Source organism: Lepidochelys kempii, chromosome 26, assembly GCF_965140265.1.
Source record: "Lepidochelys kempii isolate rLepKem1 chromosome 26, rLepKem1.hap2, whole genome shotgun sequence".
Classification (NCBI taxonomy): Eukaryota; Metazoa; Chordata; order Testudines; family Cheloniidae; genus Lepidochelys; species Lepidochelys kempii.
In genome coordinates, this window is record NC_133281.1 from 1,000,875 (window position 1) to 1,019,670 (window position 18,796).

At 42.8% G+C, this 18,796-nt stretch overlaps 1 protein-coding gene across 5 annotated transcripts in view; it reads left to right on the plus strand.

The window, feature by feature from the left end:
* Nucleotides 1-18,796, plus strand: part of ZMAT4 (zinc finger matrin-type 4) — a 424,404-nt gene that overhangs the window by 106,741 nt on the left and 298,867 nt on the right. For 4 of the 5 annotated variants that reach the window (XM_073325308.1, XM_073325310.1, XM_073325309.1 and 1 more), the window contains exon 5: nucleotides 7,380-7,607. The exons of the other annotated variant lie outside the window; for it this stretch is intronic. In XM_073325308.1, the coding sequence (XP_073181409.1) occupies nucleotides 7,380-7,607 (228 nt within the window). The remainder of the gene's footprint in view (nucleotides 1-7,379; nucleotides 7,608-18,796) is intronic. 5 annotated transcript variants of the gene reach the window in all.

Consider the following 18,796-nt stretch of genomic DNA (forward strand, 5'->3'; position numbering starts at 1 on the left):
TAGGGTTAATTATTTTCATGTTGCTACTGTGGGAATGACATTTTGTCCTGTTTCTGGCTAGAAGGTACTGTACGTTAAAAAGATAAATTCCCATTTGGAGTGAAGTCAGCTGTCATTTATTTCTGTTCAGGAAGATCCTGAGTTCCAGTAGATAGGGGATGTGTTTCATTAATTAGTGGTTAAATATGGCAATAGTTCAGGCCTAGCTGTAGTTGTAAACTAGGTCTAAGTGATGCAACAATACAAAAATAGATTTTGCATTACAAATGCATCACTAAGAGGAGGACTAATGCTTCACCACTATGTACCTGGTGAAATCATGAACACCTATGCAAAGTGAGCACAGACTAGGGTAAAACACTACCACTAGTGAGCTAGAGGAGTTCTGGTTTGGTAGCTCAGTATGCTCCCTTCACACAGAAACAAAGCGCTATTTAAAAATGCAGCTCAGAGGGAAATCCTTTGGGCTTCACAACTTTTCCTTCCACATCTGATGCAGCCAACGGCTCTTGGAATGAGTAGAACATTCCACACTAAACTCTTAATACCATGGAGATTATGGGCTTTGGTAGCACAGAATACGTGGTGGCTTGAGGGAGCGTGATTGCTGCTTTATCCCTAACTACTAAGATCACTTCATGGAAAAGACAAAGGCCTAAATTCGAGTCCCACTAATGCCCACTCCCCATTAATTATGTTTTGACTGGCATGCGCTGCAAATCAGTGAAGGAAGAGTTTGTGAGACAGGCTCTGACATGCAATCTGGAGTTCTCTCCCATTTAGCTAACACAGCAGCAAAGGGAATAGTATGCTCCAGTCATAATTCTTGAGTGTGGAGCAGACATAAATCCTGAGGACACCACCAGCTATGTGAACTTATGCCACCCCAGTCCCCTCAAGGCAGCAGCTAACATATAAACAAGGACAAACCTGGCCAAAGGAGCCGACATATTTAACTTTATAGCTGGGGCCTAGGCAGGGAGCATGTCCAATATACCTCATAACTCGAACTCCTGGATCTCGACATGTAATAACTCTTTATTATAAAGTGCCAGATGCCCAAATGCTTCTACAGTTATTGCGGATAATCCCAGTGGTCAAAAATAAGGATAAGAATAGAAAGATTTCATCTTATAAGTCTATAGAGGATAATTTTATGGGTGAAGGTTTTAGACTTGCACTCCCCTTTAAAAAAAAAAAAAAAAAAGTCAGTCACTAACAACTCTCCCGATACAGTTTGTGTATGGGGCTAGAGTGGGGAAAGCATGAAACACCTCTCCAAGATTTGGCTGAATTGGAATAATCACCCAGACACCGCAATTTACAGCCACACAGCTTGGAATCTTTGAGACGTGCACACACCACCTTCTGCACTGGAGAGCATCGAACATCAAAATAGTGTAAAACTGAATGGGCTTCTGCTTTTGGGTTAGCCTTGTGTGTCATTTAGTCCATTCTCCTTGATTGGGACATACTACGAATAATCAGGGTTTTAGTGGAGCATATAGTGTGTGAGTACAGTAAGTAGACAGAGCAATTTGTACAGGGAGTACTTTTTACCTGAACTTTGCACAATGCAGTAAGGAGGAGTTCCAGTGAATGGAGAGCAGAAGGTTTTCCAAACTGCACCTGCTTCCCTGCAGGCAGGGCCAGCGTGTACTTAGCACTTAATTAAGGCTATACATGGAAGTAATTCTTCTGCTGTACTCCGTGCTGATAAGGCCTCAGTTGGAGTATTGTGTCCAGCTCTGGGTGCCACATTTCAGGAAAGATGTGGACAAATTGGAAAAAGTCCAGAGAAGAGCAACAAAAATGATTAAAGGCCTAGAAAACATGTCCTATGAGGGAAGATTGAAAAAGTTGGGTTTCTTTAGTCTGGAGAAGAGAAGACTGAGAGTACATAAAAGGTTGTTACAAGGAGGAGAGAGAAGAATTGTTCTTAACCTCTGAGGACAGGACAAAAAGCAATGGGCTTAAATTGCAGCAAGGGCGGTTTAGGTTGGACATGAGGAAAAACTTCCTGTCAGAGTGGTTAAGCACTGGAATAAATTGCCCAGGGAGGTGGTGGAATCTCCATCATCGGGGATTTTTAAGAGCAGGTTGGACAAACACCTGTCAGGGATGTTCTATATAATACTTAGTCCTGCCTTGAGTGCGGGGGACTGGACTAGATGACCTCTCGAGGTCCCTTCCAGTTCTATGATTCTATGTTCAAGGCATTGGACAGTAATTGACACTGATTATTAAGAGTAGGGGAGGATTGTGAGCTGGTAAACTATTAGTATGGCAATAATACACAAGGAAAGCTACACTTCATTTAATTAAAATTCCAAACAAAAATACTGCATTAAAAGAATCTTAAGCGTATTAGGCAACCCATTTCCTGATTTTTGATTGCTTCACTTCGCGGCCTTAACTCTGCCCTCTTGTGTGTATGCATTACAATGCAGTCTTGAATTACATGATCACATACTGTTTTCCTGCCATTTATCTGGATTGTGTTCAGTGCCTATACAGGTTTATTTGTCCTTTTGGAATGCAAGGCACTGAATTTTTAGACAGATTGCTTTTATTTGTTGAGAAACAAGTGATTTTATGAGGAAAATGCCATCTGGCCTCTCCTGAGCGCTGCCTCCTGCTTGTGAGTTTTTTTGGAGAAGTAATTTTGTCCTTTACTTGCATAATAAAAACTGTGTGAGGCTCAAAAGAGAGAGCAGAGCTCGATACTATATTTCTGTGGGAGAAAGCACCAAAGTGTCTAGGACCTGAGCTGGAAACATCTCAGCACTGTATATACGGAGTTAGCAAGAAATGTACAGAACAGTACAGTGTGTGTAGTGTGGCATGCCTCCAGCAAGGCTTAGGGGGGCATATTGTGCCCAGTCCATGCAAAGCATATGAGGGTGGGTGGGTTGGGAAAGGTCATACCCTCAGCTAATTTAGATGCAAATGAAGGTGGGCATAAATATTGGATATTAAACAACTAACTACATGACTGTGTTTACAAAGCTGGGAATTATTAGCTTTTGCACAGAGAATTCTGCACCCTCTGAATTGGAGACCAAGATGAGGCTCCTGGTGACATGCAGAAAGCTCTTGCCTAGGAAGAGCTGCCAGAAGCAACTAAAACTTCACCTCTGAATGACAGGTTTCAGAGTAGCAGCTGTGTTAGTCTGTATTTGCAAAAAGAAAAGGAGTACTTGTGGCACCTTAGAGACTAACCAATTTATTTGAGCATAAGCTTTCGTGAGCTACAGCTCACTTCATCGGATGCATTCCATGTGCTTCAGAGAAGGCAGCTGGGCCATATAAAGGAATGCATCCGATGAAGTGAGCTATAAACTGGTTAGTCTCTAAGGTGCCACGAGTACTCCTTTTCTTTTTACCTCTGAGTGAGAGTCATAAAGTTCAGTTACACTTGTGTATGTGACCCCCTCTGTTTGCTGATGGACAGGACACTAACAGTAGTTACTGGAGTCAGTAGCCGCTGCCCTGACGCCTGCTGTGAGACGGAGGGTGTGTGATCTTAGTAACCCATATGACAGGGACCAGGAAATGGAGATCAGTCTCGGACAGCTTTCCTGCTTCTAACACCATTATTAGAGACGCAAATAAAAGAGCAGGATGTGGTCGGAGGGGGACACTCGGGCTGTCGTATCCAAAGGCTTTGCTCCGTGACTGACACGAAGCCATGTATGAAGCTCTCTGTGTTTGCCAAGCTCTGTGATTGTAACCCAGTGGTGGGTGGGTGAGTAGGTGTGGGTGTGACACTATTTCCTTATGTGGTCTTAGCCAAACCACTCGAAAGTGAAGGACTTTGAAGGGAGAGACATGGATTCTGAGGGTCTCTCTGCATGGTCCCTCTCAGCTGGCTCCCATCCAAACCAGATGTCTGGGCAGCACAGGAATAGGGAGGGAATCTTTGTCTGCTCTGGGGCGTTGTTGAGACAGGAGCTGGCAGACTGGCCCATCAGCTCCCTGTGTGGCTGTGGAGAGGATGTGTCCCTGTCACAGGGTGACTGGCCCCTTTAAGTGGGAGCAGGGTCTGGTGCATCTGTGGCTGATTAGCTGCCTCCCAAATGTGCTTCAGAGTAGGCAGCTGGGCCATATAAAGGAGAGACCAAGCGCTGCAGGAAGGGGTGGGTGAGAGTTGTCTGAGAACAGGGCGAGAGAGGGAGGACAGCAGAGAGCTGCTGAAGGGACAAAAGCTGAAGGTACTCAGTAACCGAACTGCTCATGATGTTTTCTGTGGAAAGGTGTTGGGAGGGCTGGCTGGAGCTGGGGAATCCTGCCAAGTTGTGGGGAGTGAGGAAGGCTTGTGCAGAGGCTCCCAGGAAACCGGGAAAGGACCAGCCTGGTCAGCGTAAGCTGGGCCCGGAAGCAAGGGGAGTTGAGGAGGCAGGAGGATCCTAGGAGCAGAGCTAGGACTCTCAGGCAGGGTGGCCAGGGTGCCCCCTTTCAGCAATGGTCCTGTGGTCCTGAATAGACAGTGCGACAGGTAGGAGGACTCCTAGGTGAGGAGACCTGACTGGGGCTACTGGAGAACGCTTGTGGGAAAGAAGTGGGTCTTGGCACGATCAGGGTGGGGGCCTGGAGAGGGGCCCTGGACCTGGCTCAGAAAGAGCTGGCTAATGGCTCTCGGGTGGGTGACCCGGGAATGGTGACCTTGGCGTGGGAGTGAGGAGCTGCTGTAACCTTGTTTGGCTCTGGGAGGAAGTGTGTTTAGCAGGAGGCATCCGCAGACTGTGGCGAATCATGTGAATAAAAGGCTTTGCGTTTGCTACAGCGAGACCATGCTCCTTTTCATGGGTGAGTGAAGAGGGCAGTGAGGCAGGCGCCCTGTTGTGGCACAGCCTGTTCCAAGATGGTGCTTGAGGCAGAGGCTGCCTTGCCCCAGGATTTTACCTCAGGATTTCTCCCTAGAGTGCCCAGAGCTCTCCCCAATGACGTGGGCTCCCGCCCCAGCAGAGAATTGGGGAATTTGCTTGGGGCTGTTGTGCCAAACAAGTGGCCCTGCCGGCAGCTCCCCATTAGGAGGCTGCTCTGGGCTGCAGACTCCTTCACAGCCCACCCGGAGTGGGGTTGGGGTGGATTTACCCCAGCCAGTCCCAAGTCCCTCTCTGAGCCCCCAGCACACAGTCCCTCACGCAGTGGCAGTGTGAATGGATAAAATGTGGGGAAGGAACAATAACAACACAGAGTAAAATCAGTGAGCTGCATTAGCTTGAGAGTAAGGGTAGCTAGGGTTCCTATTTATTCTTTGTACTGGAGAAGCACCTAAAAGCCGCAGTCAGGATTAGGGCTCCATTGTGCTAGGAGTCTTCAAGCACACGGACTTTGCCCCAGAGGGCATACAGTCTAAGGCAGCAATGGATGTGCGAACGGGAGACAGTCTTATTTAGCAGAACTACTCTTCTTTTTGTTTCTAACTATACCAGTGAAACAACAGCTATACAAAAAGAAAAGGAGGACTTGTGGCACCTTAGAGACTAACCCATTTATTGGAGCATAAGCTTTCGTGAGCTACAGCTCTGATGAAGCATCTGATGAAGTGAGCTGTAGCTCACGAAAGCTTATGCTCCAATAAATGGGTTAGTCTCTAAGGTGCCACAAGTACTCCTTTTCTTTTTGCAGATACAGACTAACATGGCGGCTACTCTCAAACCAATAGCTATACAGTGAATAGACAACACCGTCACTTTGTGGAATTAAATAAATTCAACCAGGGTAAGTGGAAAGTCCATTAGCCAATACAAAGAGGAGAATAAATGTCTCCACAGAAGAGTCAATTATATAATAATTTTGTTAACTAATACCCAAAGGAGCTCATTTTGTTAATACTCTGTAGTGTATCAATCTTGCCAGCACATATGAGGTATCCGTCTAGGATATTTTTCTCTTCCTAAATGGTTCCCCGATCAGGGCTTAGGAAGTAGGAGAACTATGTTTCAGAACCAACTGTAATTCAGGCAATGAAAATCCAATAGCTTTCCAATATTCCAATGAAAATCCAATCCATTGCCAATAGACTCTTACAAAAACCCTGAAAATTGATAAGGTCGTAAGTAACATTAGAGGCAAGATACAATTTCCTTAATGAAAGCTAATAGAGATCCTTTCATATACCGGTCAGCTGAAGATTTGTAACTTGTATTAACACTCTTGAACCATGAGGGAGATCACAGAGGGTTCAGGTCATAATTATGTGCCTAAATCTATCGTTATTTTGCTCACTGAGGAACTTTGCAGAATCAAATAATGAAGTTCTTTCATCACTTTGTCAGTCCCTCCAGCTGCAATTTCATTAGAGCTGAGCTACAATAGCGGTGAAACCTTTGGATCAGAAGAGCTCTCAAACTGATTTTTAGAGTGCAAATTTTCCTACTCTTATCCCAAGAAGCATATTTCCTGAAAGCATAGTTTTAAGTAATTATTTTGATATTAAACATTTTATTTAAAATCTAAAAATGGAAAACCACATGAGCTAGGTGTGCCAATTAAGTACTAATAAGTGTGTATTCTGGTATTCCAATAGCATCACAATTTTTACCTTTTTATTATAAATTAATTTTTCTTTTATCAGCTGTACTATATTCAGCAGAGATCACAGCAAACACATGCGGCTCTTGTTTTGCATTATGACTAATGATCCATTTTTCTTTTAAAACCTTTTGAATCAGGATCACTTTTTTAAAAGTAGACTGCTAGAGCCTTCTGGCAATTTTGAAGAGGGCTGAGGGGCTAAACCAGAAGGTTTACATGTTGGTGGCACCTATTAATAGTGTATTAAGATATTTGAGCGAGGGGATTGACTACTGAATACGGTCTTTATCTGTGGCATTTTAAAATTCTTCTGTTTTTTTTCCTATTCTTTTCTAAAAACAAACAAACTGAAAACAAGAATGTTCAGATGATTATAAATCTAACAGTTTTCCTACTCTGAGAAATGTTTGGTTTTATACATGTAATGTCATACATAAGGTTATGCTCTTTGATTACTATTTTTGATTATTCTTCACCAGTATGTTTATATTATAAGTAGCAGTTTTAACAAGAAAATGTTAACAGGTAAAGTTTAATAATAAAGCATGTAACTATAACTAAAAGAAGCTTTACTTCCTGAGCTGGTGTAAATGCAAATAATTTAGGAATAGTTTCATGCTACCTAAGCACACTAACATTTCTGTTTTAAGGGAGATGGTAGATTTCTAAGCCATACCATTCAAAATATGTAGAGCAGCAGTCTTTGCAATGGAAGGTGCTAACCGCTGCTAATTCTTCTTTGTGTCAAACATGGGGACTGTCTATTCAAGGTTCTGGTGTAGTATGAATAGTGGTTGGGCTGGGAAGACTCCATGTCTGATTGTTTTCTTTTACAGAAACCACTCTGAGTTCACTAAAGCAGCCGCATGCGGATAGTTCTCCTGTGGTGTCTTCACCTCACCAAAGAAGAGACTCAGACAGGTACTGTCAGCTCTGTGCAGCCTGGTTCAATAACCCCATGATGGCACAACAACATTATGATGGCAAAAAGCACAAAAAGAACGCAGCCAGGGCCGACTTATTAGAACAACTAGGGAAGACCTTGGATCTAGGAGAGTTGAAAGGTAAGAGCCTGTCTTGAACATAAAGAATCTGTGCTTTGAGAAGGAAGATTCATCCTCTGTAGGTTGTAATGTGTTTGCAGCCTAGTGTCTCTCTGTTCACCTTAGTCATTTCTCTTAGCAGTTAGCAGATTCCAGTCTTGTCTGGTTATAGAAGAAAAGGATGCAGTGTTTGGCTAATGCTGCTCATATGCAGCTCTTCATGACTTTCCTTTTTCTAGGATAGTTTATTAATGTAAAAAGAACAAGGAGTACTTGTGGCACCTTAGAGACTAACCAATTTATTTGAGCATAAGCTTTCGTGAGATACATGCATGCATCCAATGAAGTGGGCTGTAGCTCACGAAAGCTTATGCTCAAATAAATTGGTTAGTCTCTAAGGTGCCACAAGTACTCCTTTTCTTTTTGCGGATACAGACTAACACAGCTGCTACTCTGAAACCATTTATTAATGTAGTGTCTGAGCCTTAAGGCATAGCACACAATACAGTAAATATGTGTTTTAAAACCAGCACAGCTCAGTAAGATGAATACTAATTTTTAAAAATTGTAAAACATTAACTCAGGCCTTCCACCAGGCTCAGTTACACCCTTAAAACCACAACCCCTGAGTCAATATTCAAAAACATGGTAACAAGTATATACATTATTTCATTTAGGTTATAAGGAGCCTTCCTTTTTCTTGTTTTTGTGGTCGATAAGGCAAATAGGGTGACAACCTGAATACATTTCTGTGGGATAACACTCTGCAGTCATAGCAGCATCATTCAGAAGTTGGTCCTCTAGGATATCTTGTTCCTCTTTCAAAGAAGGAGGATCTTAGAGGTCAGTGCATGTCGCAATTCCCTGGCAAACACAGGATCGCTCTTCTAGGAGCCACGTTACAGAGAGAACGATAGTCTAGTACTTGGTGCAGTGTGACTGGGAGTTGGACTCCAGGGGTCTATTCCCATTTCTGCCACTGACTTGCTGTGTAGCCTTAGGCAAAGGACGTCCTGTGCCTCCATTGAGGCATTTGTAAAATGAGCATAACATGTATCACATTCGATGTGTTGTGACTGTTTTGTGGAGGTTTCTTGCCTTCTCTCAGAAGGTATGCTGGGCAACTCTCTATGATCAGCTAATGGACCTTCCTTGACCCGGCTCCACTTGCTTAAACAGCATGCACAACATCAGACCATGTCAGGGCACCAAAGGAGACAAGTCACAACCTGTCTCTTTTATGTCTGATGTTTGCTTAGAGAGCAAATGTTGTTTGCTGCCTCAGCCTGAGTTATCAGCACTTCAGCTCTTACAGAAATACACATCTTAATGACTTGACCTCTAAATTCTTTAGTGTTTGAATGGCCTGTCTTTTAAATAAAAGACAAAGGGGCTGTCCCCATGTGGTAACTGAAAGTGACTTGCTCAGCAGCCCATGTAAGGCTATTAGCTCTCAACATTGACCTTGAGTCTTACCTTTGCATCAGTCAAAGGTGTGAGCCTCACCTGGAAATTCTTGCTTAGTAGCGATACGCTCAGGGCTTAACTATAATTGGTCCTGTGCTTGATAAATACTCTGCATAAATATGTATGAGAGTTTGACTCAGATTCTCTGTTGGTGTAAATCAGTGTAGCTTCATTTAATAGAGCTGTGCCAATTTACACCAATGGAGGATGTGGCCCAAATGCTGAGAAGACTATATCATTAAAGTGTGAAAATGCCTAAAAAGGGAAAACTATGGAGCTCCTTTTAAGGCACAAGTTTCATTTTGATGTAATATGGCCCAATATGTGTCTACAGGAATAATTAATTGAAATAGACAAAGGAAGAGGTACTAGTTGAGATTTTCAAACCAGTGCAGGGATTTGGTTTCGCAGCAGGACATTCCATATCATTTTCAGTTTTGTTCCTTTTGAAGGAAATTACTATCTCCCTTCAGGTTTCAGAGTAGCAGCCGTGTTAGTCTGTATTCGCAAAAAGAAAAGGAGTACTTGTGGCACCTTAGAGACTAACAAATTTAAAAATCTCCCTTCAATTACTAATAGACATACTGTAGATTATGAATTTCTAAGCTTCAAATAAAACTTCTGCTTTCTCAGATTCTATGTGTGCTACACAGGGAGAGCCAGTGTGGCTCACAATACCATAAATATGATTCATTGGCTGACTCACTGCCCCCTGCTGAACATATGCAGTGAAGAATAAACTGGGACAGTAATATGTAAGTGCTTACTACCTTGAACTATGCTGAACTCATGTGTGGATGGGAACATTAGTAGCAGTAAATAAATCAATTGTGGAATGTTTTATTCACATAGTTATTGTCTAGGGGAGTTAGAAATGAAGGCGTTTAAGGTACCTACTGGTCCATACTGTGTTTCTGAAAATGTTCTGCTGTTCTGAACTCCATGACATATTTTGGATTTGCAGATAATCTAGTATCAGTAAATCATGCATTAATGGACAGTGCAATTTATAGGAGAGAAGGAAACATAAATGTGTATACACAGATGCACGCAGACTTCTGTGAGAGAGGAAGAGAGGGCACCTTGCTGCTAGTATTTGACATTTTGAGGGGTACTTTTTCCTATTTTCAGTGATCAAACTTTTCATTTTGGAGGAGAAAATGCCATGCCTCTCCTGAATGTACAGCTAATGGACCCAGTTCTGCAGCTTCAGTGGCCCCAGAAGGATTCCCCTGCCTCAGAGAAGGCTCCAGAAGTACAGGGCCATTGTGGTAGCTACTCCACCAGCCCTTTGCTGGCTCCTGGCGCAGGAGAAAAGGGGATATTATTGGCCCATTCTTCAATCCAGGTGACTCCTCCCACTTCTACCTGGTGTATGTTAGAGTGGGCTAAAGGCTGCTCCACCTGGATTTTGGGATTGGGCTGGTGTCCGTTCTCTCTGAGAGTGGGGAGCAGTGCTTTGCTCATTTCTCTGGACTTGCACTGAGCATAGCATAGCTGGCCAGGAGAATCTGGTCCAATATTGACGTAAACTTCCATATACCATCAAAGTCAATCTGCCCACCTCTGGCCATCTTCTAGCAATCTGCTAACAGAAATGTTATCAGAGATTTCATCTAAAAAATGTGTGCAGTCAGGACCATGCTGTTAAGCAAAGCCTATGCACTCTTAGGATAAGACCCTGCTCCAAGCCTCCTCCAGTAACATCATCATTTTACTGTTTAATTCCCTTATTTTGGTTGAGTAAAATTGCACTGTTATTGCTATTAAACATAGTTTTTGTTGCAATTCTTTCTCTTGTGAAATTAGTATTTCACAATCTTCTGAATGGAAAAGAGATGACATTTGTTTAACATTAGTGGCTGCTCACACATGAGGCATGTTATTCACTATTCATTATTCTCTCAGGCATTCAGCAATCATGTAATTTCAAGTGATTTCACATCATTTTCTACATGTCAGAGGCTTGACATACTATTTGATAAACGTGACATATGATCATAACACCCAAAGGGTCTAACCACAAACAGAAATTCCTCATTTGCTAATCATAACTTTCAGTTCCTGTCTGTGATTTCCATTTATAGACTCAATCCAGTGGGGAACAGATCTGTTTAGCTGGTATAATAATTGCAGAACATCATTTGAATCCACATCACAATCAGAACAGATTGGTTGATTTTAGGAGTTATTGGAAAAGGAAACAGGGCTTGGTTCTGATCTTAAAACCGTATTAATGCCAGTGTAATTTAGCTTCCGTGGAATTATTCCTGATTTAGGTTCATTCAGAGAAATTGAGACTCAAGCCCATTCCAGGTTTCAGAGTAACAGCCGTGTTAGTCTGTATTCGCAAAAAGAAAAGGAGTACTTGTGGCACCTTAGAGACTAACCAATTTATTAGAGCATAAGCTTTCGTGAGCTACAGCTCACTTCATCAGATGCAAGTCTGCGTTCTGTTTTGGTTGGAGCTGCTCTTGAATCAAAACCTCAGATCTCCTTGAGCTTTGGGGAGATTGGGTGTGAATCCAGATTCTAACTTTGTATCATCTACAGTTAATTTTTGTGTAACAAACAAAATTAATATTATTAATACATCAGAATTACCATTATTAATACAATGAATCAGTTTTTCAAAAGCACCTAAGTTATTTAATCACCTAAATCCCCAATTTCAAAAGTGACTTAGCGCCTTAGGATCCCTAGTCCTAGTAACTTTCAGTGAGTCTTGGCCTCCGAAATCATTTAGGGGCTTTTGAAAATTGTACCTATTTTGTATTTAGACACCTGAGTTATTGCATTTGTCCTCCCACCTTCACCTACTTGCTGGATAGTGTGACAAAGTTTCTGCTCTGCCTTGGTGGGTCTTGCGCTTATCGGCAGATTTGCTCGCCTTGGAGCTTCACAGCAGCCCTCAGCTTGGCCGTTTTTCTGAACCCACAGTCCAGGTCGACTCCTCCTGTGTCTGACCAGGAGTTGGGAGGATTTGGGGGGAACCCGGGCCCGCCCTCTACTCCGGGTTCCAGCCCAGGGCCCTGTGAAATGCAGCTGTCTAGAGTGCCTCCGGGATCAGCTGTGCGACAGCTACAACTCCCTGGGCTACTTCCCCATGGCCTCCTCCCAACACCTTCTTTATCCTCACCATAGGACCTTCCTCCTGGTGTCTGATAATGCTTGTACACCTCAGTCCTCCAACAGTCCGCATTCTCACTCTCAGCTCCTAGTGCCTCTTGCTCCCAGCTCCTCACACACACAGCACAAACTGAAGTGAGCGCCTTTTTAAAACCCAGTTGCCATGATTAGCCTGCCTTAATTGATTCTAGCAGCTTCTTGATTGGCTGCAGGTGTTCAAATCAGCCTGTCTTAATTGTCTCCAGAAGGTTTGTGATTGTTCTGGAACCTTCCCTGTTACCTTACCCAGGGAAAAGGGACCTACTTAGCCTGGGGCTAATATATCTGCCTTCTATTACTCTCCTATAGCCATCTGGCCCGACCCTGTCACAGTAGTTACATGGCTAGGTGCAGTTAGTTTTGTGGTCACATGTCTCTCCTGCAGGAGGAAATGGTGCCCATAATAAATTAGAATTTGGCAATTGTTTGTATGTTGCTTGATGTTTGCCAGGGGCAGGTGTTTTGTCCCAATTTGTCAGTCCCTGTCCAGAACAAGCACAGAGTTTAATTCCTGCATAACTCGCAGGGTGGACTTCAGCAAGAGCTCTCGGCCCTGTTTACATTTGCAGCTTCTTGTGCTGCGTTCAGTGAAGTGGAATAGCTGCGAAGAGTCCAGGGATTTCACAGCCACTTTTTGGAAATGCCCATAGCTCACACACGAGCTTGAAATAAAAATGAGGCAGAATGTTTTTCTCTTCCGAAGTCCAGGACGGAAATTTAGAGAATTAAAATTTGCTCCCTTCTAGTATCCCCGTTGGGCCTTGCTATCCCCAATATCCACATAGTACTGCAGAGATTGTTTGTTTTCTCATACTACAAGAATTTTCAAAATTTTAAATGTTTCCTGTCCCAATTTGGGACAAAAGGTCAATCTCAAAATTTTCACAAACTGAAAATCCAGAAAAACTTTAGATTGGATCAATCCAAACAGTAATTTTAAAACATTTTTTTTTAGATTTTGACCTTTTTAAATTTAAGTATAAATTAAATTTAACTTAATTTCTAAACAGTCATTTTCACCTGAAAAACATATTTTTCCTTTTTGAAAATGTTGAAATGGGATGTTTCAACAATTTCAAATGTTTCATTTCAAAAATGTTTCAAAACAGAAAATTCATCAAAACCAACATTTTCTTGCAAGGGAATCAGCATTTTTGATGAAAAAAATATTTTGATAAAAAATTCCCAACCAGGTGTACCAGATACTGCTAGCAATTAAGCCAACAACAGCCATCCTAGTAAACTAGATTAATCTTTTGTTGCTGAAAATGTCAGAATCCACTTACAACATGTTTTCTCCACTGGTGTTGTATTAACAAAGTCCTCTTTCAAAAGAGGAGAATTGTTTATAAATTCCCTTCTCAGACCTCACGCTCTAGAACATGAAAAGAAGGGCTGCAGGCATGCATGTATATCTCTATGCATGGATAGAAAAAAGGCCCATTCTTGATTATAACCCCACTCTTTCTACGGACATCCCCAGCTCTGTAAAATCGCTGGAATGTAGGACTTTCCATAATGGATCAGATCACTGACCTGCCTGCTAAGTTTCATATTTTGCCTGTGGAAGTGGCAAACACTTCATGCTTCAGAGGGAGATGGCCTCCGAAGTCATTTAGGGGCTTTTGAAAATTGTGCCTATTCTGTATTTAGACACCTGAGTTATCTGTCACTCTCCATAATTCCCTGGACCAGCTGAGTGTTGCTATACTTGGGGAAAAAGGACTCCTTCCTGACCCCTGCAGTGATCAGTTTATGCCCTGACACATGAGATTTTACAGTTGAGATCCTACTATGCATAAGTGATAAGTGTTGAGCTACTGGGCATAAAATCACCCAGTCTTTGCAGAAATTACACTGAATGCATAACAGTCCAGTGAGTGCAAAGCAGCACTGCAGGGACTGCAATGTCCTTCCTAGGAATAACATGTCGGAGCTGCTACAGATAGTGGCAAAGGCAGCAAAACAGCTGTGTTTGGATCAGTGACTCAGCAGATACTGCATTGTGCCGCGGTGTGGGATAGTACTGCCCTCAGAGTGTGAAGCTGGCAAAAGAATGCTGGTGATGGCCTGAGCCCTTTGGAGACAAATCCACCCTGCTGTTGTGGCGCTCTCCCTGCTCTTGCTCATGAGGATTTCTTAGCTGCTGGCTGTCCATGCCGGTGGGTGGCAGTCTAGGCGGTCTTGTCTGCCAGGACTCTAGCCTTTGTCCCAGGATGAAGTCCCTGTTTGAGAAGTTCAAAGAAACTTTTGGAGGCAGAAGGATAGCTCTGAATCTAGGTTGCAGGTACGTAACCAGCCCTGTCTCTTCAGCCCCGCTGGTAGGAAGTGAGAGCCTCATGGACTCACAGTTTCCCCTCGGCAAGGAGAAGTGAAGCCAAGTGATTTATTCTATTCAGATACTTGAGGCTGTCAGCCTAGTACAGTATCTGTGACTAAAAGCCATCAGACAAATCCTCTGAAGAGTGCTGGCAGCGCAGATAGGGAAAAGCACCCTTCCACTCCTGTGTCTGCACTTCTGCATCTAATAAGGAAAAGCTGCATCAGGTTAGACTTATGCAACTCTCCAAGGCTCTTTGTGTGGCTTGATTGAAAATGCCTAATGTTCTGTGGAAACTAAAGAGCTCATGTCCTACTTCCTAAAAGGAAAGTGCAGAATCTTTCACTGGGTTTTAGGGATATATACATCATAGAATCATAGAATCATAGAATATCAGGGTTGGAAGGGACCCCAGAAGGTCATCTAGTCCAACCCCCTGCTCAAAGCAGGACCAATTCCCAGTTAAATAATCCCAGCCAGGGCTTTGTCAAGCCTGACCTTAAAAACCTCTAAGGAAGGAGATTCTACCACCTCCCTAGGTAACGCATTCCAGTGTTTCACCACCCTCTTAGTGAAAAAGTTTTTCCTAATATCCAATCTAAACCTCCCCCACTGCAACTTGAGACCATTACTCCTCGTTCTGTCATCTGCTACCATTGAGAACAGTCTAGAGCCATCCTCTTTGGAACCCCCTTTCAGGTAGTTGAAAGCAGCTATCAAATCCCCCCTCATTCTTCTCTTCTGCAGACTAAACAATCCCAGCTCCCTCAGCCTCTCCTCATAACTCATGTGTTCCAGTCCCCTAATCATTTTTGTTGCCCTTCGCTGGACTCTCTCCAATTTATCCACATCCTTCTTGAAGTGTGGGGCCCAAAACTGGACACAGTACTCCAGATGAGGCCTCACCAATGTCGAATAGAGGGGAACGATCACGTCCCTCGATCTGCTCGCTATGCCCCTACTTATACATCCCAAAATGCCATTGGCCTTCTTGGCAACAAGGGCACACTGCTGACTCATATCCAGCTTCTCGTCCACTGTCACCCCTAGGTCCTTTTCCGCAGAACTGCTGCCTAGCCATTCGGTCCCTAGTCTGTAGCTGTGCATTGGGTTCTTCCGTCCTAAGTGCAGGACCCTGCACTTATCCTTATTGAACCTCATCAGATTCCTTTTGGCCCAATCTTCCAATTGGTCTAGGTCCTTCTGTATCCTATCCCTCCCCTCCAGCGTATCTACCACTCCTCCCAGTTTAGTATCATCCGCAAATTTGCTGAGAGTGCAATCCACACCATCCTCCAGATCATTTATGAAGATATTGAATAAAACCGGCCCCAGGACCGACCCTTGGGGCACTCCACTTGATACCGGCTGCCAACTAGACATGGAGCCATTTACATCATTTACTTCGACTTCTAAATAGTTACATGTCTGGCTGATGGGCCACATTCACTTTATCTGGCTCCTTCTTCAGAGATGCAAATTCGGCATCAGCGTTAATGCCCTGTCCTGATGCAGATGGAAGGGATTTAAGACTGTTCTACAAAATGTGCCCCGACGCTCAGAATAACGGTGTAGCCAGAAAATGGTCTTTTTCACATTTTTTTTTTTATTTTTTATTAAAGGCTGACTGCAGGACCTTTTCCTCCATGTTGTTAGCTGGGAAGCTAACGGTGTCTTCTGTTAGACAGGAAAAGAGATGAAGGCAGACCTCTGGACTGTAACTTGCTTTAATCAGTGCGAAATTGCCCAGTTTACTCTCTCTCTCATATTTTTGTATTTGTCAATAAGCTTGCAGACTGTACTCTCCCATGCTTTCCATTCCCTATGGGTTCTATTTTCTCAGTATTCACTGGATGGTAAACTCATTTCCATTTCAAGTGATCCCAGGTGGCTTGCAACATCATGTTTTAAATATTAATTCTGTTTTGACTACACTGGGAACCTAATGTTTGATGCATTTTATAGTATTGGTGAGCAGTGTAGCTTGAAGTACAAAATTCCAGCAATCTTGATTTTCTAATAATGGTTATAATAAAATGTATGTTGCTAAATATGAACCTGTATTTGGAAAAATAAATGTGGAGCTGTAGCTCTGGACAAAAGAGATTTATAGAAAGCTAAAGCTTCAACTTTTCTTTTTTTTTTGTTGGCCAAGTGTTTGTTCTGAAACTTTGAAGTCTTATTTTCTTTTCCAAAGTAATAAATAAACAAACACATAAAAAAGCCTCCTAAATGGCATTATTTCTCTACTCTCTGTGCTCAGCTCTAATCTGAGGTATGTGGGATCATGACTGCATAGCCCTGGAAATCTGATGCTTTGCCTGAGCAGAGGAAGCTTTTCATGTTAGCAGGTCCAAAAAAGCTAATGCTGTCATCTGACTGCCTTTTCAACCTTGTGACAAGCTTCAAACCTTTGTAATGTTCTTTCCATGAGCACTACAAGAACATGGATTTTTGTTTCAGAGTAGCAGCCATGTTAGTCTGTATTCGCAAAAAGGAAAGGAGTACTTGTGGCACCTTAGAGACTAACCAATTTATTTGAGCATGAGCTTTCATGAGCTACAGCTCCGATGAAGCATCCAATGAAGTGAGCTGTAGCTCACGAAAGCTCATGCTCAAATAAATTGGTTAGTCTCGAAGGTGCCACTAATACTCCTTTTCTTTTTATGGATTTTTGTTTTTCCCGTAATGATTTGCTGCATTTGAGTGATGTTTGCAGCCCTGGTTATGTTTAGCCATATGTGAAGTTGCATACCAGTTTTTCTGCGTGTATGAGGACTTTATCTGTCTGAGTAGGTTATCTTCCTGCAAACTTGAGAGAAGATTTCGGTCACTCGAATTACCTATACATTGCAGCGGGTGCTTCCAGAGGTTGGTGTGCGGTCTTAGCACAGCTAGTGGTTTATCCTGTCTTCCAGTTATGACCCGGAAAAACTAAGGAAAAGAAGTGAGAGGAGATTGGGGGAAAGTGAGGCGGGTCCCATTCCATACATTGAATCGGAAAACATACCATGGAAGAGAGAAATTAAAAGCACTTTCCTCCCCCTTAATGAGGTGTGTGTTCGGCATGTTGGCATCCTTCCACCTTGCTCGCTATTGAGTTTTGAGTTCTTTGCTGCAAGCAAATAAAGGTTTTTCTGGATTTGAGTCAGTATGTTATTTGGGTCTTCCTGTGGGGAACAAGGCCTTCCAGGACAAATATGATGGAAAATCTGAAAGTCTTGTGTCATGATGCATGTGAGATGGGTGGATATGTGCCAGTATGGGAAGCTATGGTTGTGTTCCTGGTTTTATTGCATCAGTAAGAATCCACATGACTATGTTAAGTTGAGATTGACAAGTGATGTGTGAGAGCTATGTGCTTAAACAGGTGAGCAGTATTCTGTAATAGAGTGCACAAAAGCCAGTGAAGAGGTCCATAGAGTTTTGCATCAGCTCCCCATGTCAGGATAGGGAGCTGGGATTGGTGCTAGGACTTCACTTCGTGGTTGGTAACAACAACCTTCTTGTAGTCTTTCCTGTTGTGTGCTAAGGCACAATCAATGTTGACATTGCTGAGCACGATTTGCATGCCAGTCTGACCCTGATTGAACTGCAATGGAGAGAGCTAACACTTTTTTGTATCCTTTTATGGTTCCACTGTTTACAAATATAATAACAAGAATATAAAGTTTGGAATCTTCCTGTCCAACATATGAGACTATTCGACAATAGTGAATGTAAGCTGCTGCATTAGGTATATTGCGTTCCAGTTTGGCCGTTTTAAACTTTCCCCAAACTGCACCAAGCATAAAACAAATTGCTTTCTGCTCCATCAGGTCACGTTTCACCAGTTTTGCTTCTCATTTGGCATTTTTTCTCACTGATCTCTCTTGTTCCTCCTATAAAGTAGGTGGCCACTGCATGGGCAAAGGCCATGCAGAGAAATTGACAGGTCTTTGAAAGGGTTTTTATGGGCAATTTAATTATGGGTTCTGCTTATTGCTAGCAATGAGCTGAAAGTATATGTCAAAATCCTTTCACTTTGACAGCTCGTCCAGTTTGTGAAAGGTCTGTGTTTCACTGTGTGAGTTGTGCGTCTTTTCCTTTGCTATGTCCTGTGTATACTTTGAATGGAGAGAGTGAGCTAATAATTTAATATAAAGACTTTATCTTGTCGGTATTTATAACCTTAACTTCTATGTACTTCTGTACAATGACAAATTAGCTGCCTATATATCTCACTTGGTATGATACCAGACCTAGATACTAAAAA